Source organism: Bufo gargarizans, unplaced genomic scaffold, assembly GCF_014858855.1.
Source record: "Bufo gargarizans isolate SCDJY-AF-19 unplaced genomic scaffold, ASM1485885v1 original_scaffold_820_pilon, whole genome shotgun sequence".
Lineage (NCBI taxonomy): Eukaryota > Metazoa > Chordata > Amphibia > Anura > Bufonidae > Bufo > Bufo gargarizans.
In genome coordinates, this window is record NW_025334710.1 from 201,019 (window position 1) to 228,135 (window position 27,117).

At 44.4% G+C, this 27,117-nt stretch overlaps 1 protein-coding gene across 1 annotated transcript; it reads right to left on the minus strand.

Moving 5' to 3' along the window:
- LOC122924116 (phospholipase A2 inhibitor and Ly6/PLAUR domain-containing protein-like) lies at positions 1 to 27,117 on the minus strand. The gene is made up of 5 exons (XM_044275043.1): positions 27,014 to 27,117; positions 26,506 to 26,619; positions 6,214 to 6,360; positions 2,809 to 2,949; positions 1 to 400 (listed from the first exon to the last, which is right to left on the minus strand). Exons 1-5 carry the CDS (start codon positions 27,063 to 27,065, stop codon positions 234 to 236), a joined length of 621 nt encoding a protein of 206 aa, XP_044130978.1. The 5' UTR covers positions 27,066 to 27,117; the 3' UTR covers positions 1 to 233.

Sequence of the window (27,117 nt, forward strand, 5' to 3'; positions counted from 1 at the left end):
TTCAAAAAAAATAATGTAAATATCAATAGATTCGGTTTGTAAAACAAAAGTAAAATTACAACAAAATGAAACACAGTAGATGCAGAAGACAATTTTTTAAATTACTTGTGCACATTGATATTTTCTAGCCAAGGTTTAAAATATTCTATACTGAACACATTTTTTGCTTCCATTGGCTTCATTCATCCAAAGATCCTTAATCCCTGTTAGAAGAACAGTTTCAGCAGTAGAAGTCACACAATGGCCGGAGCCAGGACGATGTTATGGACACTAAGACCACCGCTGGTGCAGATAAACTTAACATCGGTTGTCACTCCCCCAGCGCTTACGGACTGGCTGCCGATGTCACAGATGGACTTTGTTGCGCACCCTCGAATGGCTGCTGAAGCTGACGCTGATCCTGAAAAAGACACAATTTCATTTAACACAACATTAAAGCTGGGTTCACCTCATGTTCTATGCCTGTGGTTGACGTATACGTTAGAAAAATAAATAAAATCATAAAACGCAGCACACCATGTTCTTGTATCCTGCAAAGTACTGGAAGAAAAAAAAATACCTTTTTTTTTTTTTTTACACAATGGAACTCTATAGTGAACAGATGCCATGTCTGAATCCTCCGTTTAACGTATACTTTTTTTTTTTGTATGTGTAAGACTACTTTCACACTAGCGGCACGGACCTCCGGCAGGCTGTTCCGTCAGATCCATCCTGCCGCTAGTGAACGTGTGCCCCCGGACTGCCAATCCGTCCCTATGGACTATAATGGGAGTGGGGACAGAGTTCCGACTGAGGCACGGCAGCGCATGGTGAGAGGCTGCCGGAATAAAACTACGACATGTCTGACATTTATTCCGGCAGCCTCTCGCCGTGGGCTGCCATGCCTCCACCGGAACTCTGCCCCACCCTCATTATAGTCAATGGGGAGCAGCAGTTTAGGGGCACACGTTCACTAACATCAGCATGAATGCGACAGGCTATTCACCTGACAGAACAGCCTGCCAGAGGTCCTTGCCGCTAGTGTGAAAGTAGCCTTAAATGGATGGCAAAAACATGAAAAATAAAATAAAATAAAGTGAAGCATATACACTCACCTAAAGAATTATTAGGAACACCATACTAATACGGTGTTGGACCCCCTTTTGCCTTCCCCTGCCTTAATTCTACGTGGCATTGATTCAACAAGGTGCTGATAGCATTCTTTAGAAATGTTGGCCCATTTTGATAGGATGGCATCTTGCAGTTGATGGAGATTTGAGGGATGCACATCCAGGGCACGAAGCTCCCGCTCCACCACATCCCAAAGATGCTCTATTGGGTTGAAATCTGGTGACTGTGGGGCCATTTTAGTACAGTGAACTCATTGTCATGTTCAAGAAACCAATTTGAAATGATTCGAGCTTTGTGTCATGGTGCATTATCCTGCTGGAAGTAGCCATCAGAGGATGGGTACATGGTGGTCATTAAGGGATGGACATGGTCAGAAACAATGCTCAGGTAGCCCGTGGCATTTAAACGATGGCCAATTGGCACTAAGGGACCTAAAGTGTGCCCAGAAAACATCTCCCACACCATTACACCACCACCACCAGCCTGCACAGTGGCAACAAGGCATGATGGATACATGTTCTCATTCTGTTTACGCCAAATTCGGACTCTACCATTTGAATGTCTTAACAGAAATTGAAACTCATCAGACCAGGCAACATTTGTCTAGTCTTCAACAGTCCAATTTTGGTGAGCTCGTGCAAATTGTAGCCTCTTTTTCCTATTTGTAGTGGAGATGAGTGGTACCCGGTGGGGTCTTCTGCTGTTGTAGCCCATCCACCTCAAGGTTGTGCGTGTTGTGGCTTCACAAATGCTTTGCTGCATACCTTGATTGTAACGAGTGGTTATTTCAGTCAATGTTGCTCTTCTATCAGCTTGAATCAGTCGGCCCATTCTCCTCTGACCTCTAGCATCAACAAGGCATTTTCGCCCACAGGACTGCCGCAGACTGGATGTTTTTCCCTTTTCACACCATTCTTTGTAAACACTAGAAATGGTTGTGCGTGAAAATCCCAGTAACTGAGCAGATTGTGAAATTCTCAGACCGGCCCGCCTGGCACCAACAACCATGCCACGCTCAAAATTGCTTAAATCACCTTTCTTTCCCATTCTGACATTTAGATTGGAGTTCAGGAGATTGTCTTGACCAGGACCACAACCCTACATGCATTGAAGCAACTGCCATGTGATTGGTTGACTAGATAATCGCATTAATGAGAAATAGAACAGGTGTTCCTAATAATTCTTGAGGTGAGTGTATATGAAGATTCCTTAACCTGAGCATTTTTTATTTAGTTTTCTCATTTTTCTATAAAACTATTTTAAAAAATGAGGTTTATTTAGGATATTTTTTATATCAGTCTTCAAGCTTTTTTTTTTACCCACAGCAAAGACCTAGATAATTTGGCAGGAAAATCATTTTTTCCCTACTACTGTTAGCCTCATGCACACAACCGTTCCTTTTTTTGCCGTCTACAAACCCCGCAATTTGCGAAACGGAACGGGCGGCCTTTAATATACCTGCCCATTCTTGTCTGCAAAGCGTGGACAAGAATAGGACAGGTTATATTTTTTTTTGGGGCCATGGAACAGAGAAACGGATGTGTGCTGTCCGCATCTTTTGTGGCCCCATTGAAGTGAATGGTTCCGCATCCGAGCCACCAAAAATGCGGATCGGATGCAGACCAAAACAACGGCTGTGTGCATGAGGCCTAATCCCGAGATGTGTGATGCCAGACGGAAAAGAATAAATTTTTGTACCTGACACTTGAGTTGTCATAAGAAGACACCTATTCTGATCCCCAGTGCATTGTACTGTATCATCGGTGTTACACGAGGTAGAGTCAGCGGAGATGCAGGATCGGCAGACCAGTCCATTGGGGGTAGAACTTGTTGTTGGAACTAGAAGAAAACAGGTGAAAGAGAGAAATATAAAGAACATTGGTTTCTTTAACATTTACATGACAATGTTTTTCCATGTATGAACCACAGGTATTACTAGAAGAACCACATATGAACCTCCATATTTCCCATCAGGACACAGGGAAAGTGGTCATTCATCACATGTATTAAGAAATTATTAAGCAAGAGTGTAAGAGCAAGTTCCTGAACTCTGTGTAAACGCTGCATGTGGTTCAACCCATTATCCTGCAATGATCTCATGGAAGACAAATACTGTACCCACCATGAAGCAAAACAGATGTTCCTTATCATAGGAAAAATTTAATAATCTTTCCTGACTTCAAACATCGCAATAAGAATAAACTTCTGGACCAACATCCCACCTCTAGTCATTTAGTACAAAATCTTTACAATTAAGGGGGTTACATAGGTATCAAGTCACACGTTCAAGCTCTTACCACCTCCTGCCACCTCCAAATCCTTCCTTAACCTTGAGTCAACTAAAATGCTAGTGCATATATCAGCAACCCCCGCACTCTAGGTGTTCTGAAACTACAACTCCCAAAGTGGTCTATTCACTTCTATGGGAGTTAGAACAGCCAAGAATGTTTGCATACTGGAAGTTGTAGTTTCACAGCAGCTGGTCCGTGTGTTAGTGCATACTCTCATCATCTCCTACCTGGACTTCTGCAACATCCTCCTCTGTGGCCTCCCAGCTAACGTTCTTGCACCCTTCTAATCAATCTCCAATTCTGCTGCCAATACATCTCTCCCCTTGTTTCTCCTCTGTCTCTCCCCTCTTCCAATCCCCTCACTAGCTCCCAAATTCCCAGTGAATTCAGTTCAGAACGCTAACAACAACATATAAGGCCATCCACAATCTGCCCCATCCTTACATCTCTGACCTACTCTTCCGATATATCTCCACACATAATCTTGGATCCTCAGATGGCCTCTTTCTTTGTTCTCCTCTTGTCTGTTCCTTGTACAATCATCTACAAGATTTCTTACATATCTCCCATACTCTGGAACCCACTACCCCAGCAGATCAGACCCTCCCCTACCTTTCAAACCTTCAAAAGCAACTTGAGATCCCAACTTTTCAAAGAATCCTACAATTTACAATAACCCTTCAGCCACTAAACAGCCACCTGAGCAGCATCTGCCCTCAGACACTGGGCTCTCTCCTCCTCTGTACCAGTCTGTTGATACTGTAAGTTCACTCTAAGGGCTCTTTCACACTTGCGTTCTTGTCTTCCAGCATAGAGTTTCGTCGTCGGGGCTCTATGCCGGAAGAATCCTGATCAGTTTTATCCTAATGCATTCTGAATGGAGAGAAATCCATTCAGGATGCATCAGGATGTCTTCAGTTCCGGAACGGAACGTTTTTTGGACGGAGAAAATACCGCAGCATGCTGCGCTTTTTGCTCCGGCCAAAAATCCTGAAGACTTGCCGCAAGGCCGGATCCGGAATGAATGCCCATTGAAAGGCATTGATCCGGATCCGGCCTTAAGCTAAACGTCGTTTCGGCGCATTGCCGGATCCGACGTTTAGCTTTTTCTGAATGGTTACCATAGCTGCCGGGATGCTAAAGTCCTGGCAGCCATGGTAAAGTGTAGTGGGGAGCGGGGGAGCCATGGTAAAGCGCATGGATCAGGTGATCGCATGGCACGTCATCCATGCGCATTGGGCGCTCTGATGTCATTCTGGAGCGTCCCGGGAGCCGCACGGACTGTAAGTATACCGCTCCCCCGCTCCCCACTACTACTATGGCAACCAGGACTTTAATAGCGTCCTGGCTGCCATAGTAACACTGAAAGCATTTTGAAGACGGATCCGTCTTCAAATGCTTTCAGTTCACTTGCGTTTTTCCGCATCCGGCGTGTAATTCCGGCAAGTGGAGTACACGCCGGATCCGGACAACGCAAGTGTGAAAGAGGCCTTACTGTGCTTGTTTTGTTTTATATGTATGTATGTTATACCCCTTTTTTAGATTTAGATAAATAATAAATAAAGTTTTTTTTTTTTTTGGAGGTGTGGTCCTAAACTTTTGATCAGCTGAAAAACTTATTTGTTGTTTTTATTAAATTGAATGCTCAAAAAATGTTTTGTCTCACTCCCATTTCTTCTTGTTGCATGTTGAAGCTCTACTTGGAACCTTGTTAAGATCCAGCCATGCTAAATAGGATTTTTTGCAATTTTTCAAGTGGTCTTAAACTTTTGATCAGGACTGTAATATCAAGAAATATTAATATCAGATCTACATAGCAAACCTAATGCTACAGAGGGGATGAAGTAACATACCCACTCAAAGGGTTAACCATCCCGAAGCCAATTTAGGACCAGGAGAAACATAAGGAAAAAGAAAAAAAACTAATAAACTAGGTCAGAACAATAACCAACCTGTGGACATGTTTGTGGGAGCGTACTTGAATGGAGCATGACCTTCCATGGCTGTCAGATTTACCAAAGTTTGGCGACAATTACAATACAAATCTACCCCGGCCAATCGCTCACGTACAGTAGATTTGTTATTCTGGTGCACAAACTGACAGAAGATGGAACAGTTTTATTAAGAGGCCAGTACCTCTTAAAAAATTTTACCCATCTTAGGGCACTTTCACACTTGTGTTGTTTGATTCCTGCAGGCGGTTCCGTTGCCTGAACTTGCTGCCTGATCAGGCAAACTGTATGCAAACGCATGTCATTTTTTCTGACTGTTTAGGCATTTGTCAGACTTATCAGGATCCTGATCAGTCTGAAAAATGCATTGCAATACCAGATACGTTTTTCCGGTATTTATTTTCTCCCCATTTTTAAAGGTCTGCGCATGCAAGACTACCGGATCCGTCAATGCGGTATTTTGAATGCCGGATCCAGCACTAATATATTTCTATGGAAAAAAAATGCTGGATCCGGCATTCAGGCAAGTGTTCAGTTTTTTTGGCCGGAGATAAAACCGCAGCATGAAAAAGTACTGAAAAGTCATAAAGACTGAACTGAAGACATCCTGAACGGATTGCTCTCCATTAAGAATGCATTAGGATAAAACTGATCATTTTTTTTTCCGGTATTGAGCCCCTAGGACGGAACTCAGTGCCGGAAAAGAAAAACGCTAGTATGAAAGTACCCTTACTTCTGAGAATTTTTCTAAAACTGGCACATGTAACGCCCTTCATAATAAATCCCCCCTCAGTGTTTTATTTTTATTTTTTATACTTTAACGCAATATTGGCAAAGAGAAGCAGAAATAGACGACTTACATGTGGGAGGACCAGGAGTGCAGTTGTCAGTGTTGCAGCATGAAGTGCTCATCCTCATATGTCCTTGTTGTATGCCCACACTGCCCTTTAAGCCACATTGAGATGAAGGTGCGCATGATCTGGTCAAAGACATAGACTTCGCTCCAACTAAAAATAAACAAAGCAAACATTTTCTTTCTCACTGAAATAGGAAATTATATATATATATATATATATATATATATATATATACACACACACCGGTAAATAGTATGTACAGTTGTGGCCAAAAGTTTTGAGAATTATATAAATATTGGAAATTCGAAAAGTTGCTGCTTAAGTTTTTATAATAGCAATTTGCATATACTCCAGAATGTTATGAAGAGTGATCAGATGAATTGCATAGTCCTTCTTTGCCATGAAAATTTACTTAATCCCCCAAAAACTTTCCACTGCATTTCATTGCTGTCATTAAAGGACCTGCTGAGATCATTTTAGTAATCGTCTTGTTAACTCAGGTGAGAATGTTGACGAGCACAAGGCTGGAGATCATTATGTCAGGCTGATTGGGTTAAAATGGCAGACTTGACCTGTTAAAAGGCGGGTGATGCTTGAAATCATTGTTCTTCCATTGTTAACCATGGTGACCTGCAAAGAAACGCGTGCAGCCATCATTGCGTTGCATAAAAATGGCTTCACAGGCAAGGATATTGTGGCTACTAAGATTGCACCTCAATCAACAATTTATAGGATCATCAAGAACTTCAAAGAAAGAGGTTCAATTCTTGTTAAGAAGGCTTCAGGGCGTCCAAGAAAGTCCAGCAAGTGCCAGGATCGTCTCCTAAAGAGGATTCAGCTGCGGGATCGGAGTGCCACCAGTGCAGAGCTTGCTCAGGAATGGCAGCAGGCAGGTGTGAGCGCATCTGCACGCACAGTGAGGCGAAGACTTTTGGAAGATGGCCTGGTGTCAAGAAGGGCAGCAAAGAAGCCACTTCCATTAAAAAAAACAAAACTATAGGGAATGGTGAATGGACTGCTGAGGACTGGGGCAAAGTCATATTCTCCGATGAAGCCTATTTCCAATTGTTTGGGGCATCAGGAAAAAGGCTTGTCCGGAGAAGAAAAGGTGAGCGCTACCATCAGTCCTGTGTCATGCCAACAGTAAAGCATCCTGAGACCATTCATGTGTGGGGTTGCGTCTCATCCAAGGGAGTGGGCTCACTCACAATTTTGCCCCAAAACACAGCCATGAATAAAGAATGGCACCAAAACACCCTCCAACAGCAACTTCTTCCAACAATCCAACAACAGTTTGGTGAAGAACAATGCATTTTCCAGCAGGATGGAGCACCATGCCATAAAGCAAAAGTGATAACTAAGTGGCTCGGGGACCAAAACGTTGAGATTTTGGGTCCATGGCCTGGAAACTCCCCAGATCTTAATCCCATTGAGAACTTGTGGTCAATCCTCAAGAGGCGGGTGGACAAACAAAAACCCACTAATTCTGACAAACTCCAAGAAGTGATTATGAAAGAATGGGTTGCTATCAGTCAGGAATTGGCCCAGAAGTTGATTGAGAGCATGCCCAGTCGAATTGCAGAGGTCCTGAAAAAGAAGGGCCAACACTGCAAATACTGACTCTTTGCATAAATGTCATGTAATTGTCGATAAAAGCCTTTGAAACGTATGAAGTGCGTGTAATTATATTTCACTACATCACAGAAACAACTGAAACAAAGATCTAAAAGCAGTTTAGCAGCAAACTTTGTGAAAACTAATATTTGTGTCATTCTCAAAACTTTTGGCCACGACTGTATAATGAATATATCCTGCCCTTCCATATTCTCTGTGATCCAAACATACGGAGGAGCGCAGATTGTGAACACTGGTCACTTGTTATGCACAAATGTCTATTCTTACAACAGGTCACATTCCTTCATAATTTATTTAAGAACAAGAGCTCATTTAACCCTTACACATACAGAGTTGCTGTCTCGAGCAGGCGCAGACGTTGCCCTACTCTCCCCTGTGTGAACTGGGAAAATTGCTCAGTGAGCTGTCCAGAATTGCAAGAGTTAGGCTGAGTTCAGACGGGAGAGTATTCCACGCGGGTGCAATGCGGGAGGTGAATGCATTGCACCCGCACTGAATCTGGACCCATTTATTTCTATGGGGCTGTGCACATGAGTGGTGATTTTCACACATCACTTATGCGTTGCGTGAAAATCACAGCATGCTGTATATTGTGTGTTTATCCCGCAACGCAGGCCCCATAGAAATGAATGGGGCTGCGTGAAAATCTCAAGCATCCGCAAGCACGTGCGGATGCGGTGCGATTTTTACGCACGGTTGCTAGGAGACGATTGGGATGCGGACCCGATCATTATTATTTTCTCTTATAACGTGGTTATAAGGGAAAATAATAGCATTCTGGATACAGAATGCATAGTACAATAGCGCTGGAGGGGTTAAAAAATTAAAAATTATTTAACTCACATTAATCCACTTGCTCGCGCAGCCGGCATCTTTTCTGTCTTCTTTTTTGCTGTGTGCAGGAAAAGGACCTGTGGTGACGTCACTCCGGTCATCACATGGTCCGTCACATGATGTTTTACCATGGTGATGGATCATGTGATGGATCATGTGATGACCGGAGTGATGTCACCACAGGTCCTTTTCCTGCACACAGCAAAAAAGAAGACAGAAGAGATGCCGGCTGCGCGAGCAAGTGGATTAAGGAGAGTTGAATTATTTACTTTTTTAACCCCTCCAGCGCTATTATACTATTAATTCTGTATTCAGAATGCTATTATTTTCCCATATAACCATGTTATAAGGGAAAATATTACAATCTACCCAGCACCTAACCCAAACCCGAACTTCTGTTTTTTTGATTTTTCTTAAGCGAATGCAAAATGCATTACAATGTTTTACATTTGCGCGGAAAAATCGTGCATGTTACCGCAACGCACCCGCACCTTTTCCCGCAACGCCCGTGTGAACTAAGCCTTAATCCTTTTCTTGTCCTCTCAGCCCAGCTGTTGATTAAGGAGCTGATCAACCTTCCTATTTAGCTGTGGATCCACTTCCTCACCTGAGCTTTAACCCATAGGATACCAGCGCCGTATATGTACAGCGCTGGAAACTGGGTCTGAAATCCCAGTGTCATACATCTACGGCGCTCTAAGTGGTCATCGGAGCTGCGCCCGCACGATCAGCTGCAAGGGTCTGGCAGTCACTGATAGCTGGACCCCCTGCTGTATGCGCTAGCATCAGTGAAAACACAGATGCCGGCGCATTAACCTTCGCACTGCCACGGTCAGTGCTGACCGCGGCATGTGCGGGATCCTTCCGGGTGCAGGAGGGTCATCGGGCAGGGAAGGCAAGCCCGATGCTGTAAGTTTATTACACTGGTAATACACTTCCAGCCTATGCATTACAATACAGAAGTATGGCTCTCATATCGTTAAATGTAAAAAATAAAATAAAAAAGTAGGCATATTAGGTATCGCCACATCCGTAACAACCTGCTCTAAAAAAATACCACATGATCTAACCCCTCAGATGAACACCGTAAATAAATAAAAAATAAAAACATTTTTTGTCACCTTACACCAGAAAAAGTGTAATAGCAAGCGATCAAAAAGTCATATGCACCCCAAAATAGTGGCAATCAAACCGTCATTTCATCCCGCAAAAATGATATCCTAGCTAAGAGAATCGCCCAAAAAATTGAAAAAAAATATGGCTCTCAGACTTTGAAGACACTAATGCCCCTTTCACACGGGTGAGAATTCCGTGCGGGTGCAATGCGTGAGGTGAATGCATTGCACCCACACTGAATCCTGACCCATTCACTCCAATGGGGCTGTGCACATGAGTGGTGATTTTCACGCATCACTTGTGCGTTGCGTGAAAATCGCAGCATGCTCTATAGTGTGCGTTTTTCACACAATGCAGGCCCTATAGAAGTGAATGGGGCTTATGTGAAAATCGCAAGCATCCGCAAGCAAGTGCGAATGCGGTGCGATTTTCACTCATGGTTGCTAGGTGATGGACCATGTGATGAGCGCAGTGACTTCACCAAAGGTCCTTTTCCTTCCAGGTCCTCAAAGAAGAAAAAAGAAGATGAGAAGGACTGCACGAACAAGTGGATGAGGTGAGCTTAATTATTATTTTTTTTATTTCCTAACCCCTCCATCCCTAATTTACTTAACATTCTCTATTAAGCGTTCGGGTCTGGGTACCAAACATGCAGATTTGTCTCACATGCATGCAAAACGCATTAACATGCTTTGCCCTCGTGCAAAAAGATCATGCATTTTCCTGCAATGCCCATGTTAAAGAGGCCTAAGGGCTGTTTCACACGAGCGGATGCCATGCGGGCAATCCGCTGCATGAAAGAGGGCCAAGCCCCATTCCGGACAGCAGAGACACGGGCATTAACTTGATTGTAACCTTTTTTGCCTCTCTGTAACCTTTTTACTACAAAATCATAGTGACAACTTTATCTCACTGTGATTTTGTAGTAAAAAGATCAGAGAGGCATAGAGCATTATCAATAATGTTAATGCTCTGTGTCTCTGCAAACTGGAGCGCGGCTTGGCTCTTTCACGCAGTGGATTACCTGCACGGCATCCGCTCATGTGAAATAGCCCTAAAACATGATAATTTTTTTTGTTTCAAAAGTGTTTTTATTGTGTTAAATGTAAAAAAAAATAAACTAAAAAAAAGTATATATATTAGGTATTGCCACATCTGTAATGACCTGCTCTATAAAAATATCACATAACCTAACCTCTCAGGTGAACGCCATAAAAAATAAAAATAAAACTTACATCGCAAAAAGTGTAATACCAAGATGGTGCCTAAAAACCATGCTAGTGAAATCTGCCTCCAAAATCCATATGGTGCTCCTTTCCTTCTGACCACTGCCACGTGCCCATAGATCAGTTTACAGCCACATTTGGGTCTTTTCTGTAAACTGCAGAATCAGAGCAATATATATATATATTGATTTTGGAATGTATTCACACTATGTTTTTTGCCTGTGTCCTTGGTACTTTGCATCGGTGTCTCTGACCCCCATGGGTCAGCAGCCAACTACACCAGCACTACTCTAGGAGGTAGCAGCCTGGTTGTTTCCTGCGCCGAAGTTCAGATGCTTGTATTACCCTGGGTTCACACCTGAGCGTTTTACAGCGCGTTCAAACGCGCTGTAAAACGCTCAAGACATGAAATCCAATGCTTCCCTATGGGAATGGTTCACACCTGGGCGTTTTACAGCGCGTACGAACGCGCTGTAAAACGCCCGACGCTCAAACAAGTACTTGAGCTTCTTTGGGGCGTTTTGACACGCGTTTGTGGCCATAGGACACTGCAGTCAATGACACAAACGCGCGTCAAACGCGCGTTCACTATTACAAAAACGCGCGTCAGAAACGCGCGTCAAAAAAGCGCGTTTGACGCGCGTTTGGGAAACGCTCAGGTGTGAACCCAGGGTAAGGGTTAAGGGGAGTCACCAAGATAACACCCTTAGGTTTAGCCCAAAGTCAAACTGGTTAGTTGGCACATTGGGTCCACACCTGCTGACGGTTACAGTTGTAAGACTGTTGGTGGTAGCAAGAGACTTGAGAGGCAGACGATTCTGCAGTCTATATATTGCCCCCTCACCCTCATTGGATTCTTGCCACTGGCTTAACCTGTTCCAGCGCTGCATGATGTGAAGCCAAAAAAGATGTGAACAGATTAGAAGAAAATCAATATTTGTGATTCTCTGCAAACCTTTTCTTTTTAATATTTACTCTGTTGAATATATAGTATGCAAATTTAAATATACAAAATACAACAAACTAAGGGGTTAATATTAGAAAAAAATTGATTTGTGTAGACAATCCTCTGTGAAGCTTCATGCACACGCCCATTGCCCGGCCGTGGCCGTATTGCAGCCCGCAAACATCAGGTCCACAATATGCGGGCACTGGCCATGTGCTCCCCACATCATGGATGTGGACCCATTCACATGAATGGGTTCACAAATCGAAACTCCGGTGCGGAACAGAGGCACGGAACCCCACTGAAGCACTACGGAATGTTCTATTTTTTTACGATGCGGACGGATAACAAACCCATTCAAGTTGAATGGGTCTCGATCAGTCCCTGCCGCCGCATGGATGTTGTCCGCGCATAGGGGCCCGCAAATTGCAGTGCCCATTGCACGGAACGGCCACACAACAGCCGTATGCATGAGGCCTGAGTCTGTCCTGATTTTCTTTGTTTATTTTTAGATTTTATTACAATGTATCACTGCAGGTAAAATGTATTAACCCCTTGAGGACCCATGACGTACATGTACGTCATATCTGCCTGTGACTGAAGGACCATTGACGTACATGTACTGGTGCATGGGTACAGGTCCCTGCTGCATACACCGGCATCGGTGAAAACACAGATGCCAGCGCATTAAATCTTGCACTGCCGTAGTCAGCACTGACCGCGGCATGTGCAGTATCCTGCCGGGTGCGGGGTGGCCATCGGGTCGCCAGGCTGCACACCCGATTGCAGGGAAGGCAAGCCCGATGCCTTCCTTAGGCATCGTGGCTGCCTTCTGTGACAGACTGTGAGATCCAGCCCCCTGAATCTTACAGGCAGGAAGTTGTAAGTGTATTACACTGTGTAATTCACTTACAGCCAAGGCATTACAATACAGAAGTATTGTAATGCATTGTAAAGGGGATGAGACCCCCAAAAGTTGAAGTCCCAGGGTGGGACAAAAAAAAAGTGAAAAAAGAAGTTAAAAAAATTTAAAGTTTCAAGTAAAAAAAAAAAAAAAAAGCGTCTTTCCCAAAATAAAAAAAAATTGCACAGAATAGGGAAAAAAAGAAAAGTAGACATATTAGGTGTCACTGCATCCGTATAGACTAGCTCTATAAAAATATCACATGACCTAACCCCTCTAGTGAACACCGTCAAAAAATAAAATAAAAACTGTTCTACAAAAAACGAAAACTTTTTTTGTCACCTTACATCACTAAAATTGCAACACCAAGCGATCAAAAAGGCGTATGCCCCCCAAAATACTACCAATCTAACCTTCACCTTACCCCGCAAAAAATGAGCCCCTACCTAAAACAATCACCCAAGAAATAAAAAAACTATGGCTCTCAGAATATGGAGACACTGAAATATGATTTTTTTTTTGTTTAAAAAATGCTTTTATTGTGTTAAATGTAAAAAAAGAAAGTATACATATTAGATATCGCCACATCCGTAAAATCCTGGCTCTATAAAAATATCACATGAGCTAACTCCTCAGGTGAATACTGTAAAAAAATATATATAAACACGGTGTCAAAAAAGCTATTTTTTGTCACCTTACATCACAAAAAGTGTAATAGCAAGCAGTCAAAAAGTCATACACACCCCAATATCATGCCAATCAAACCGCTATCTTATCCCACAAAAAATGAGACCCTACATAAGATAATCGCCTAAAAAAAAAAAAAAAAAATGACTCTCAGAATATGGAGACACTAAAAACATGATTTTTTTGTTTAAAAAATGCTGTTATTGTGTAAAACTTAAATAAATAAATAAAGTATACATATTAGATATCGCCACATCCTTAAGAACCTGCTGTATAAAAATATCACATGAACTAACCCCTTAGGTGAACACCGTAAAAATAATAATAAAACGGTGTTACCTTAAATCGCAAAAAGTGTAATACCAAGCGATCAAAAAGTCATATACACCCTAAAATAGTACCAATCAAACCATCATCTCATACCGAAAAAACTGAGACCCTACATAAGACAGTCGCCCAAAAAAATAAAAATAAAATATGGCTTTCAGTATATGGAGACACAAAAAAATTAAATTTTCTTTTCAAAAATGCTTTATTATGTAAAACTGAAACAAACAACCCAAATAAAGTTGTCATATTTGTAACAACCTGCTCTACAAAAATACCGCATTATCTAACCTGTCAGATGAACATTGTAAATAGCAAAAAATAAAGACAGTGCCAAAACAGCTATTTTTTTGTTACCGTGCCTCACACAAAGTGTAATATATAGTGTAATCTAATATGTAAGCCTCACAAAGTGACTTCAAATCTGAACTGGTCCTTAAAAAGTGGGTTTTGGAAATTTGCTTCTAAACTTCTAAGCCTTCCCCAAAAACATCAACATCCCCAGAAAAAAAAAAAAAATATGATTTACAAATGATCCAAACATGAAGTGGACATATGGGAAATGTAAAGTAATAACTATTTTAGGAGTTATTACTATCTGTTTTAAAAGCTAATTGATAATTTTTCAACATTTTTGGTAAATTTGACTCAAATTTACCACTGTCATGAAGTACAATATGTGATGAGAAAACAATCTCAGAATGGCTTGGATATGTAAAAGCGTTTTAAAGTTATCACCACATAAAGTGACAAATGTCAGATTTGCAAAAAATGGCCTGATCCTTAAGGTGAAAAATTGCAGAATTCTGAAGGGGTTAATCTTGACTCCAGAGTGTTTAAGTCACAGAGGATTGTCTAGACCAGAGACACTTGTAGGACTGTGATATTTCTTAGGTTTCGATGGGTTTTCAGTAGAGTTGAGCGAACACCTGGATGTTCGGGTTCGAGAAGTTCGGCCGAACATCCCGGAAATGTTCGGGTTCGGGATCCGAACCCGATCCGAACTTCGTCCCGAACCCGAACCCCATTGAAGTCAATGGGGACCCGAACTTTTCGGCACTAAAAAGGCTGTAAAACAGCCCAGGAAAGAGCTAGAGGGCTGCAAAAGGCAGCAACATGTAGGTAAATCCCCTGCAAACAAATGTGGATAGGGAAATGAATTAAAATAAAAATTAAATAAATAAAAATTAACCAAAATCAATTGGAGAGAGGTTCCATAGCAGAGAATCTGGCTTCCCGTCACCCACCACTGGAACAGTCCATTCTCAGATATTTAGGCCCCGGCACCCAGGCAGAGGAGAGAGGTCCCGTAACAGAGAATCTGTCTTCATGTCAGCAGAGAATTAGTCTGCATGTCATAGCAGAGAATGAGGCTTCACGTCAGCCACCACTGCAACAGTCCATTGGCATATATTTAGGCCCAGCACCCAGGCAGAGGAGGGAGGTCCCGTAACAGAGAATCTGTCTTCATGTCAGCAGAGAATTAGTCTGCATGTCATAGCAGAGAATGAGGCTTCACGTCAGCCACCACTGCAACAGTCCATTGGCATATATTTAGGCCCAGCACCCAGGCAGAGGAGGGAGGTCCCGTAACAGAGAATCTGTCTTCATGTCAGCAGAGAATTAGTCTGCATGTCATAGCAGAGAATGAGGCTTCACGTCAGCCACCACTGCAACAGTCCATTGGCATATATTTAGGCCCAGCACACACACAGGCAGAGGAGAGAGGTCCCGTAACAGAGAATCTGGCTTCATGTCAGCAGAGAATCAGTCTGCATGTCATAGCAGAGAATGAGGCTTCACGTCAGCCACCACTGCAACAGTCCATTGGCATATATTTAGGCCCAGCACCCAGGCAGAGGAGGGAGGTCCCGTAACAGAGAATCTGTCTTCATGTCAGCAGAGAATTAGTCTGCATGTCATAGCAGAGAATGAGGCTTCACGTCAGCCACCACTGCAACAGTCCATTGGCATATATTTAGGCCCAGCACACACACAGGCAGAGGAGAGAGGTCCCGTAACAGAGAATCTGGCTTCATGTCAGCAGAGAATCAGTCTGCATGTCATAGCAGAGAATGAGGCTTCACGTCAGCCACCACTGCAACAGTCCATTGGCATATATTTAGGCCCAGCACACACACAGGCAGAGGAGAGAGGTCCCGTAACAGAGAATCTGGCTTCATGTCAGCAGAGAATCAGTCTGCATGTCATAGCAGAGAATGAGGCTTCACGTCAGCCACCACTGCAACAGTCCATTGGCATATATTTAGGCCCAGCACCCAGGCAGAGGAGGGAGGTCCCGTAACAGAGAATCTGTCTTCATGTCAGCAGAGAATTAGTCTGCATGTCATAGCAGAGAATGAGGCTTCACGTCAGCCACCACTGCAACAGTCCATTGGCATATATTTAGGCCCAGCACACACACAGGCAGAGGAGAGAGGTCCCGTAACAGAGAATCTGGCTTCATGTCAGCAGAGAATCAGTCTGCATGTCATAGCAGAGAATGAGGCTTCACGTCAGCCACCACTGCAACAGTCCATTGGCATATATTTAGGCCCAGCACACACACAGGCAGAGGAGAGAGGTCCCGTAACAGAGAATCTGGCTTCATGTCAGCAGAGAATCAGTCTGCATGTCATAGCAGAGAATGAGGCTTCACGTCAGCCACCACTGCAACAGTCCATTGGCATATATTTAGGCCCAGCACCCAGGCAGAGGAGGGAGGTCCCGTAACAGAGAATCTGTCTTCATGTCAGCAGAGAATTAGTCTGCATGTCATAGCAGAGAATGAGGCTTCACGTCAGCCACCACTGCAACAGTCCATTGGCATATATTTAGGCCCAGCACCCAGGCAGAGGAGGGAGGTCCCGTAACAGAGAATCTGTCTTCATGTCAGCAGAGAATTAGTCTGCATGTCATAGCAGAGAATGAGGCTTCACGTCAGCCACCACTGGAACAGTCCATTCTCAGATATTTAGGCCCCGGCACCCAGGCAGAGGAGAGAGGTCCCGTAACAGAGAATCTGTCTTCATGTCAGCAGAGAATTAGTCTGCATGTCATAGCAGAGAATGAGGCTTCACGTCAGCCACCACTGCAACAGTCCATTGGCATATATTTAGGCCCAGCACCCAGGCAGAGGAGAGAGGTCCCGTAACAGACAATCTGGCTTCATGTCAGCAGAGAATCAGTCTTCATATCATAGCAGAGAATCAGGCTTCACGTCACCCACCACTGTAAGAGTCAATTTTCATAAATTTAGGCCCAGAACCCAGGCAGAGGAGAAAGGTCCCGTAACAGACAATCTGGCTTCATGTCAGCAGAGAATCAGTCTTCATATCATAGCAGAGAATCAGGCTTCACGTCACCCACCACTGTAAGAGTCAATTTTCATAAATTTAGGCCCAGAACCCAGGCAGAGGAGAAAGGTCCCGTAACAGACAATCTGGCTTCATGTCAGCAGAGAATCAGTCTTCATATCATAGCAGAGAATCAGGCTTCACGTCACCCACCACTGTAAGAGTCAATTTTCATAAATTTAGGCCCAGAACCCAGGCAGAGGAGAAAGGTCCCGTAACAGACAATCTGGCTTCATGTCAGCAGAGAATCAGTCTTCATATCATAGCAGAGAATCAGGCTTCACGTCACCCACCACTGTAAGAGTCAATTTTCATAAATTTAGGCCCAGAACCCAGGCAGAGGAGAAAGGTCCCGTAACAGACAATCTGGCTTCATGTCAGCAGAGAATCAGTCTTCATATCATAGCAGAGAATCAGGCTTCACGTCACCCACCACTGTAAGAGTCAATTTTCATAAATTTAGGCCCAGAACCCAGGCAGAGGAGAAAGGTCCCGTAACAGACAATCTGGCTTCATGTCAGCAGAGAATCAGTCTTCATATCATAGCAGAGAATCAGGCTTCACGTCACCCACCACTGTAAGAGTCAATTTTCATAAATTTAGGCCCAGAACCCAGGTAGAGGAGAAAGGTCCCGTAACAGACAATCTGGCTTCATGACAGCAGAGAATCAGTCTGCATGTCATAGCAGAGAATCAGGCTTCACGTCAGCCACCACTGCAACAGTCCATTGTCATAAATTTAGGCCCAGCACCCAGGCAGAGGAGAGAGGTCCCGTAACAGACAATCTGGCTTCATGTCAGCAGAGAATTAGTCTGCATGTCATAGCAGAGAATCAGGCTTCATGTCAGCCACCACTGCAACAGTCCATTGGCATATATTTAGGCCTAGCACACAGGCAGAGGAGAGGTTCATTCAACTTTGGGTAGCATCGCAATATAATGGTAAAATGAAAATAAAAATAGGATTGAATGAGGAAGTGCCCTGGAGTCCAATAATATATGGTTATGGGGAGGTAGTTAATGTCTAATCTGGACAAGGGACGGACAGGTCCTGTGGGATCCATGCCTGGTTCATTTTTATGAACGTCAGCTTGTCCACATTGGCTGTAGACAGGCGGCTGCGTTTGTCTGTAATGACGCCCCCTGCCGTGCTGAATACACGTTCAGACAAAACGCTGGCTGCCGGGCAGGCCAGCACCTCCAAGGCATAAAAGGCTAGCTCTGGCCACGTGGACAATTTAGAGACCCAGAAGTTGAATGGGGCCGAACCATCAGTCAGTACGTGGAGGGGTGTGCACACGTACTGTTCCACCATGTTAGTAAAATGTTGCCTCCTGCTAACACGTTGCGTATCAGGTGGTGGTGCAGTTAGCTGTGGCGTGTTGACAAAAGTTTTCCACATCTCTGCCATGCTAACCCTGCCCTCAGAGGAGCTGGCCGTGACACAGCTGCCTTGGCGACCTCTTGCTCCTCCTCTGCCTTGGCCTTGGGCTTCCACTTGTTCCCCTGTGACATTTGGGAATGCTCTCAGTAGCGCGTCTACCAACGTGCGCTTGTACTCGCGCATCTTCCTATCACGCTCCAGTGCAGGAAGTAAGGTGGGCACATTGTCTTTGTAGCGTGGATCCAGCAGGGTGGCAACCCAGTAGTCCGCACAGGTTAAAATGTGGGCAACTCTGCTGTCGTTGCGCAGGCACTGCAGCATGTAGTCGCTCATGTGTGCCAGGCTGCCCAGGGGTAAGGACAAGCTGTCCTCTGTGGGAGGCGTATCGTCATCGTCCTGCCTTTCCCCCCAGCCACGCACCAGTGATGGACCCGAGCTGCGTTGGGTGCCACCCCGCTGTGACCATGCTTCATCCTCATCCTCCTCCACCTCCTCCTCATCCTCGTCCTCCTCGTCCTCCAGTAGTGGGCCCTGGCTGGCCACATTTGTACCTGGCCTCTGCTGTTGCAAAAAACCTCCCTCTGAGTCACTTCGAAGAGACTGGCCTGAAAGTGCTAAAAATGACCCCTCTTCCTCATCCTCCTCCTCCTCCTCCTGGGCCACCTCCTGTTCCATCATCGCCCTAAGTGTTTTCTCAAGGAGACATAGAAGTGGTATTGTAACGCTGATAACGGTGTCATCGCCACTGGCCATGTTGGTGGAGTACTCGAAACAGCGCAACAGGGCACACAGGTCTCGCATGGAGGCCCAGTCATTGGTGGTGAAGTGGTGCTGTTCTGTAGTGCGACTGACCCGTGCGTGCTGCAGCTGAAACTCCACTATGGCCTGCTGCTGCTCGCACAGTCTGTCCAGCATGTGCAAGGTGGAGTTCCACCTGGTGGGCACGTCGCATATGAGGCGGTGAGCGGGAAGGCCGAAGTTACGCTGTAGCGCAGACAGGCGAGCAGCAGCAGGATGTGAACGCCGGAAGCGCGAACAGACGGCCCGCACTTTATGCAGCAGCTCTGACATGTCGGGGTAGTTGTGAATGAACTTCTGCACCACCAAATTCAGCACATGCGCCAAGCAAGGGATGTGCGTCAAATTGGCTAGTCCCAGAGCTGCAACGAGATTTCGCCCATTATCACACACCACCAGGCCGGGCTTGAGGCTCACCGGCAGCAACCACTCGTCGGTCTGTTGTTCTATACCCCGCCACAACTCCTGTGCGGTGTGGGGCCTGTCCCCCAAACATATGAGTTTCAGAATGGCCTGCTGACGTTTACCCCGGGCTGTGCTGAAGTTGGTGGTGAAGGTGTGTGGCTGACTGGATGAGCAGGTGGAAGAAGAGGAGGAGGAAGCCGAGAAGGAGGAGGTGGCAACAGGAGGCAAAGAATGTTGCCCTGCGATCCTTGGCGGCGGAAGGACGTGCGCCAAACAGCTCTCCGCCTGGGGCCCAGCTGCCACTACATTTACCCAGTGTGCAGTTAGGGAGATATAGCGTCCCTGGCCGTGCTTACTGGTCCACGTATCTGTGGTTAGGTGGACCTTGCCACAGATGGCGTTGCGCAGTGCACACTTGATTTTATCGGATACTTGGTTGTGCAGGGAAGGCACGGCTCTCTTGGAGAAGTAGTGCCGGCTGGGAACAACATACTGTGGGACAGCAAGCGACATGAGCTGTTTGAAGCTGTCTGTGTCCACCAGCCTAAATGACAGCATTTCATAGGCCAGTAGTTTAGAAATGCTGGCATTCAGGGCCAGGGATCGAGGGTGGCTAGGTGGGAATTTACGCTTTCTATCAAATGTTTGTGAGATGGAGAGCTGAACGCTGGCGTGTGACATGGTTGAGACGCTTGGTGACGGAGGTGGTGGTGGTGGTGTTGGTGGTACATCCCCTGTTTGCTGGGCGGCAGGTGCCAACGTTCCTCCAGAGGCGGAGGAAGAGGCCGAGGCGGCAGCAGCAGAATAGGCCGAGGCGGCAGCAGCAGAAGAGGTAGCAGGGGGAGCCTGAGTGACTTCCTTGGTTTTAAGGTGTTTACTCCACTGCAGTTCATGCTTTGCATGCAGGTGCCTGGTCATGCAGGTTGTGCTCAGGTTCAGAACGTTAATGCCTCGCTTCAGGCTCTGATGGCACAGCGTGCAAACCACTCGGGTCTTGTCGTCAGCACATTGTTTGAAGAAGTGCCATGCCAGGGAACTCCTTGAAGCTGCCTTTGGGGTGCTCGGTCCCAGATGGCGGCGGTCAGTAGCAGGCGGAGTCTCTTGGCGGCGGGTGTTCTGCTTTTGCCCACTGCTCCCTCTTTTGCTACGCTGTTGGCTCGGTCTCACCACTGCCTCTTCCTCCGAACTGTGAAAGTCAGTGGCACGACCTTCATTCCATGTGGGGTCTAGGACCTCATCGTCCCCTGCATCGTCTTCCACCCAGTCTTGATCCCTGACCTCCTGTTCAGTCTGCACACTGCAGAAAGACGCAGCAGTTGGCACCTGTGTTTCGTCATCATCAGAGACATGCTGAGGTGGTATTCCCATGTCCTCATCATCAGGAAACATAAGTGGTTGTGCGTCAGTGCATTCTATGTCTTTCACCGCTGGGGAAGGGCTAGGTGGATGCCCTTGGGAAACCCTGCCAGCGGAGTCTTCAAACAGCATAAGAGACTGCTGCATAACTTGAGGCTGAGACAGTTTCCCTGGTATGCATGGGGGTGATGTGACAGACTGATGGGGTTGGTTTTCAGGCGCCATCTGTGCGCTTTCTGCAGAAGACTGGGTGGGAGATAATGTGAACGTGCTGGATCCACTGTCGGCCACCCAATTGACTAATGCCTGTACCTGCTCAGGCCTTACCATCCTTAGAACGGCATTGGGCCCCACCATATATCGCTGTAAATTCTGGCGGCTACTGGGACCTGAAGTAGTTGGTACACTAGGACGTGTGGATGTGGCAGAACGGCCACGTCCTCTCCCAGCACCAGAGGGTCCACTAACACCACCACGACCATGTCCACGTCCGCGTCCCTTACTAGATGTTTTTCTCATTGTTATGGTTCACCACAACAACAAATATATTATTTGGCCCAATGTATTGTATTCAAATTCAGCGGGATATAAATTTGAGGCCTAGTATTTAGGCGCTGGGTGACCGGTATGGATTTAGTGACAGAATTAGACTTGGAAATGCACAGAAGCGTGTGTGTGTGAAGTTATTCTGAATGACCCAATGTGCACCTTGAATATTATATACCCTTTTAGGGATAGATTTCAAATAGCTCTGATATAGCAGAAACCACTAAATTATGAAATTGCTAAATTGGGAATTGTACTTCAACCCAGAACAAAAAATGTGCTTTGACGGACACTAAATATCTTGCCCAGCAACAACAGTACAACGGTGGGTAACGAGAGATTTAGAGGGAATTAAATTTGAGGCCTAGTATTTAGGCGCTGGGTCACCGGTATGGATTTAGTGACAGAATTAGACTTGGAAATACACAGTAGCGGGTGTGTGTGAAGTTATTCTGAATGACCCTATGTGCACCTTCAATATTATATACCCTTTTAGGGATAGATTTCAAATAGCTCTGATATAGCAGAAACCACTAAATTATGAAATTGCTAAATTGGGAATTGTACTTCAACCCAGAACAAAAAATGTGCTTTGACGGACACTAAATATCTTGCCCAGCAACAACAGTACAGCGGTGGGTAACGAGAGATTTAGAGGGAATTAAATTTGAGGCCTAGTATTTAGGCGCTGGGTCACCGGTATGGATTTAGTGACAGAATTAGACTTGGAAATGCACAGAAGCGTGTGTGTGAAGTTATTCTGAATGACCCAATGTGCACCTTCAATATTATATACCCTTTTTGGGATAGATTTCAAATAGCTCTGATATAGCAGGAACCACTAAATTATGAAATTGCTAAATTGGGAATTGTACTTCAACCCAGAACAAAAAATGTGCTTTGACGGACACTAAATATCTTGCCCAGCAACAACAGTACAGCGGTGGGTAACGAGAGATTTAGAGGGAATTAAATTTGAGGCCTAGTATTTAGGCGCTGGGTCACCGGTATGGATTTAGTGACAGAATTAGACTTGGAAATACACAGTAGCGGGTGTGTGTGAAGTTACTCTGAATGACCCTATGTGCACCTTCAATATTATATACCCTTTTGGGATAGATTTCAAATAGCTCTGATATAGCAGGAACCACTAAATTATGAAATTGCTAAATTGGGAATTGTACTTCAACCCAGAACAAAAAATGTGCTTTGACGGACACTAAATATCTTGCCCAGCAACAACAGTACAGCGGTGGGTAACGAGAGATTTAGAGGGAATTAAATTTGAGGCCTAGTATTTAGGCGCTGGGTCACCGGTATGGATTTAGTGACAGAATTAGACTTGGAAATACACAGTAGCGGGTGTGTGTGAAGTTATTCTGAATGACCCTATGTGCACCTTCAATATTATATACCCTTTTAGGGATAGATTTCAAATAGCTCTGATATAGCAGAAACCACTAAATTATGAAATTGCTAAATTGGGAATTGTACTTCAACCCAGAACAAAAAATGTGCTTTGACGGACACTAAATATCTTGCCCAGCAACAACAGTACAGCGGTGGGTAACGAGAGATTTAGAGGGAATTAAATTTGAGGCCTAGTATTTAGGCGCTGGGTCACCGGTATGGATTTAGTGACAGAATTAGACTTGGAAATGCACAGAAGCGTGTGTGTGAAGTTATTCTGAATGACCCAATGTGCACCTTCAATATTATATACCCTTTTTGGGATAGATTTCAAATAGCTCTGATATAGCAGGAACCACTAAATTATGAAATTGCTAAATTGGGAATTGTACTTCAACCCAGAACAAAAAATGTGCTTTGACGGACACTAAATATCTTGCCCAGCAACAACAGTACAGCGGTGGGTAACGAGAGATTTAGAGGGAATTAAATTTGAGGCCTAGTATTTAGGCGCTGGGTCACCGGTATGGATTTAGTGACAGAATTAGACTTGGAAATACACAGTAGCGGGTGTGTGTGAAGTTACTCTGAATGACCCTATGTGCACCTTCAATATTATATACCCTTTTTGGGATAGATTTCAAAGAGCTCTGATATAGCAGGAACCACTAAATTATGAAATTGCTAAATTGGGAATTGTATTTCAACCCAGAACAAGAAATGTGCTTGAACGGACACTAAATAACTCGCCCAGCTACAGCACTAGGGACAGATTTAGCTGGATATAAATTTGAGGCCTAGTATTTAGGCGCTGGGTGACAGGTATGGGTTTAGTGACAGAATTAGACTTGGAAATACACAGTAGCGGGTGTGTGTGAAGTTATTCTGAATGACCCTATGTGCACCTTCAATATTATATACCCTTTTTGGGATAGATTTCAAATAGCTCTGATATAGCAGAAACCACTAAATTATGAAATTGCTAAATTGGGAATTGTACTTCAACCCAGAACAAAAAATGTGCTTTGACGGACACTAAATATCTTGCCCAGCAACAACAGTACACCGGTGGGTAACGAGAGATTTAGAGGGAATTAAATTTGAGGCCTAGTATTTAGGCGCTGGGTCACCGGTATGGATTTAGTGACAGAATTAGACTTGGAAATACACAGTAGCGGGTGTGTGTGAAGTTATTCTGAATGACCCTATGTGCACCTTCAATATTATATACCCTTTTTGGGATAGATTTCAAATAGCTCTGATATAGCAGGAACCACTAAATTATGAAATTGCTAAATTGGGAATTGTACTTCAACCCAGAACAAAAAATGTGCTTTGACGGGCACTAAATAACTTTCCCAGCTACAACAGGACAACGGTAACGAGAGATTTAGAGGGATTTAAATTTGAGGCCTAGTATTTAGGCGCTGGGTGACAGGTATGGGTTTAGTGACAGAATTAGACTTGGAAATACACAGTAGCGGGTGTGTGTGAAGTTATTCTGAATGACCCTATGTGCACCTTCAATATTATATACCCTTTTTGGGATAGATTTCAAATAGCTCTGATATAGCAGAAACCACTAAATTATGAAATTGCTAAATTGGGAATTGTACTTCAACCCAGAACAAAAAATGTGCTTTGACGGACACTAAATATCTTGCCCAGCAACAACAGTACAGCGGTGGGTAACGAGAGATTTAGAGGGAATTAAATTTGAGGCCTAGTATTTAGGCGCTGGGTCACCGGTATGGATTTAGTGACAGAATTAGACTTGGAAATACACAGTAGCGGGTGTGTGTGAAGTTACTCTGAATGACCCTATGTGCACCTTCAATATTATATACCCTTTTTGGGATAGATTTCAAATAGCTCTGATATAGCAGGAACCACTAAATTATGAAATTGCTAAATTGGGAATTGTATTTCAACCCAGAACAAGAAATGTGCTTGAACGGACACTAAATAACTCGCCCAGCTACAGCACTAGGGACAGATTTAGCTGGATATAAATTTGAGGCCTAGTATTTAGGCGCTGGGTGACCGGTATGGATTTAGTGACAGAATTAGACTGGGATATGGCCAAAAAATGAACAGACTATTGCTGGTTAAATGCACTTGGTGTGACAGCTTCACCCTGATGTAGGCTTTAGCCAAAAAACAACCACACCATTGAGGGTTAAATGCACTTGGTGACAGGCGCAGCTTGCCCCTGATTTTGTATATGGCCAAAAAATGAACAGACTATTGCTGGTTAAATGCACTTGGTGTGACAGCTTCACCCTGATGTAGGCTTTAGCCAAAAAACAACCACACCATTGAGGGTTAAATGCACTTGGTGACAGGCGCAGCTTGCCCCTGATTTTGTATATGGCCAAAAAATGAACAGACTATTGCTGGTTAAATGCACTTGGTGTGACAGCTTCACCCTGATGTAGGCTTTAGCCAAAAAACAACCACACCATTGAGGGTTAAATGCACTTGGTGACAGGCGCAGCTTGCCCCTGATTTTGTATATGGCCAATAAATGAACAGACTATTGCTGGTTAAATGCACTTGGTGTCACAGCTTCACCCTGATGTAGGCTTTAGCCAAAAAACAACCACACCATTGAGGGTTAAATGCACTTGGTCGCAGCTTGTGCTGGCGCACCACAAGACACAAAATGGCCGCCGATCACCCCAGAAAAATGAGACTGACAAACGGTCTGTGCAGCCTAAAAACAGTGAGCAATTGAGGATCAGCAGCTCAATGATCCACAGCTGCAGATCGATCAGTTAATCAAGTCCTTTGGAGGAGTTAATCTGCCTAATCTCGCCCTACTGTCGCAGCCGCAACCTCTCCCTACGCTAATCAGAGCAGAGTGACGGGCGGCGCTATGTGACTCCAGCTTAAATAGAGGCTGGGTCACATGGTGCTCTGGCCAATCACAGCCATGCCAATAGTAGGCATGGCTGTGATGGCCTCTTGGGGCAAGTAGTATGACGCTTGTTGATTGGCTGCTTTGCAGCCTTTCAAAAAGCGCCAAGAAAGCGTCACAAAAGCGCGAAGAAAGCGACGAACACCGAACCCGAACCCGGACTTTTACGAAAATGTCCGGGTTCGGGTCCGTGTCACGGACACCCCAAAATTCGGTACGAACCCGAACTATACAGTTCGAGTTCGCTCATCCCTAGTTTTCAGCCCATGGATGTAAACAGGAATGTACCATAGGTCCCCATTCACAGACAGCAAACAGGGATATTAAAAATATTTAAAGTCTATTGGAAAGTTACAAAACTTTATACAAAGAATAAGCTTGAGTTACAATAGAGTCTAACCCCTCCAAACCACTAGAAAAGATTGAACTTAATCAGACAACTCACCAATAGTGGTTTCTGTGTATGCAGATCCGCACTGATTTCCTGAAGGACAGGTTATGCTGGGACCCGAGCATGTCGCTCCGCTAGAAATACACTGTGTACACGAAAGAGCATAGCCTAAAGAAATGGGACACAATCAGGACATTTATTACCTATTAGTTATTTGGCAGCACATTTTTTCTGATGCAACGGTCTGAGAACAATGTTTAATAGCTTATGTAGCACTATGGACAGGATCAGAAGTAAAATCTTACCAGTCATTGGGGGGTTAAATGTTAGTTTATGTTATTATTATTATTGTTAGTTTTATTATTTCTTCTTCTTCTTCTTCTTTTTTCTTCTTCTTCTTCTTCTTCTTCTTCTTATTAGTAGTAGTAGTATTGTTATTTAATAATATTGTTATTATTTTTAAGACTATTATGAACAAATCCATAAACATAAATAAATAAATAATAAAGCAAATATAAAACAAAGGATGATTCAGGTCTTATAATGTTTCCTGAAAACTTACTTGTCGCTGCAAGAGCCGAGAGGAGGCTGAGAATTCCGATCAGGGAGCTCATGGTTCAGTTCTTGAAGACAGAATGTAATGTGAGATGACAATCTCGAGGATCG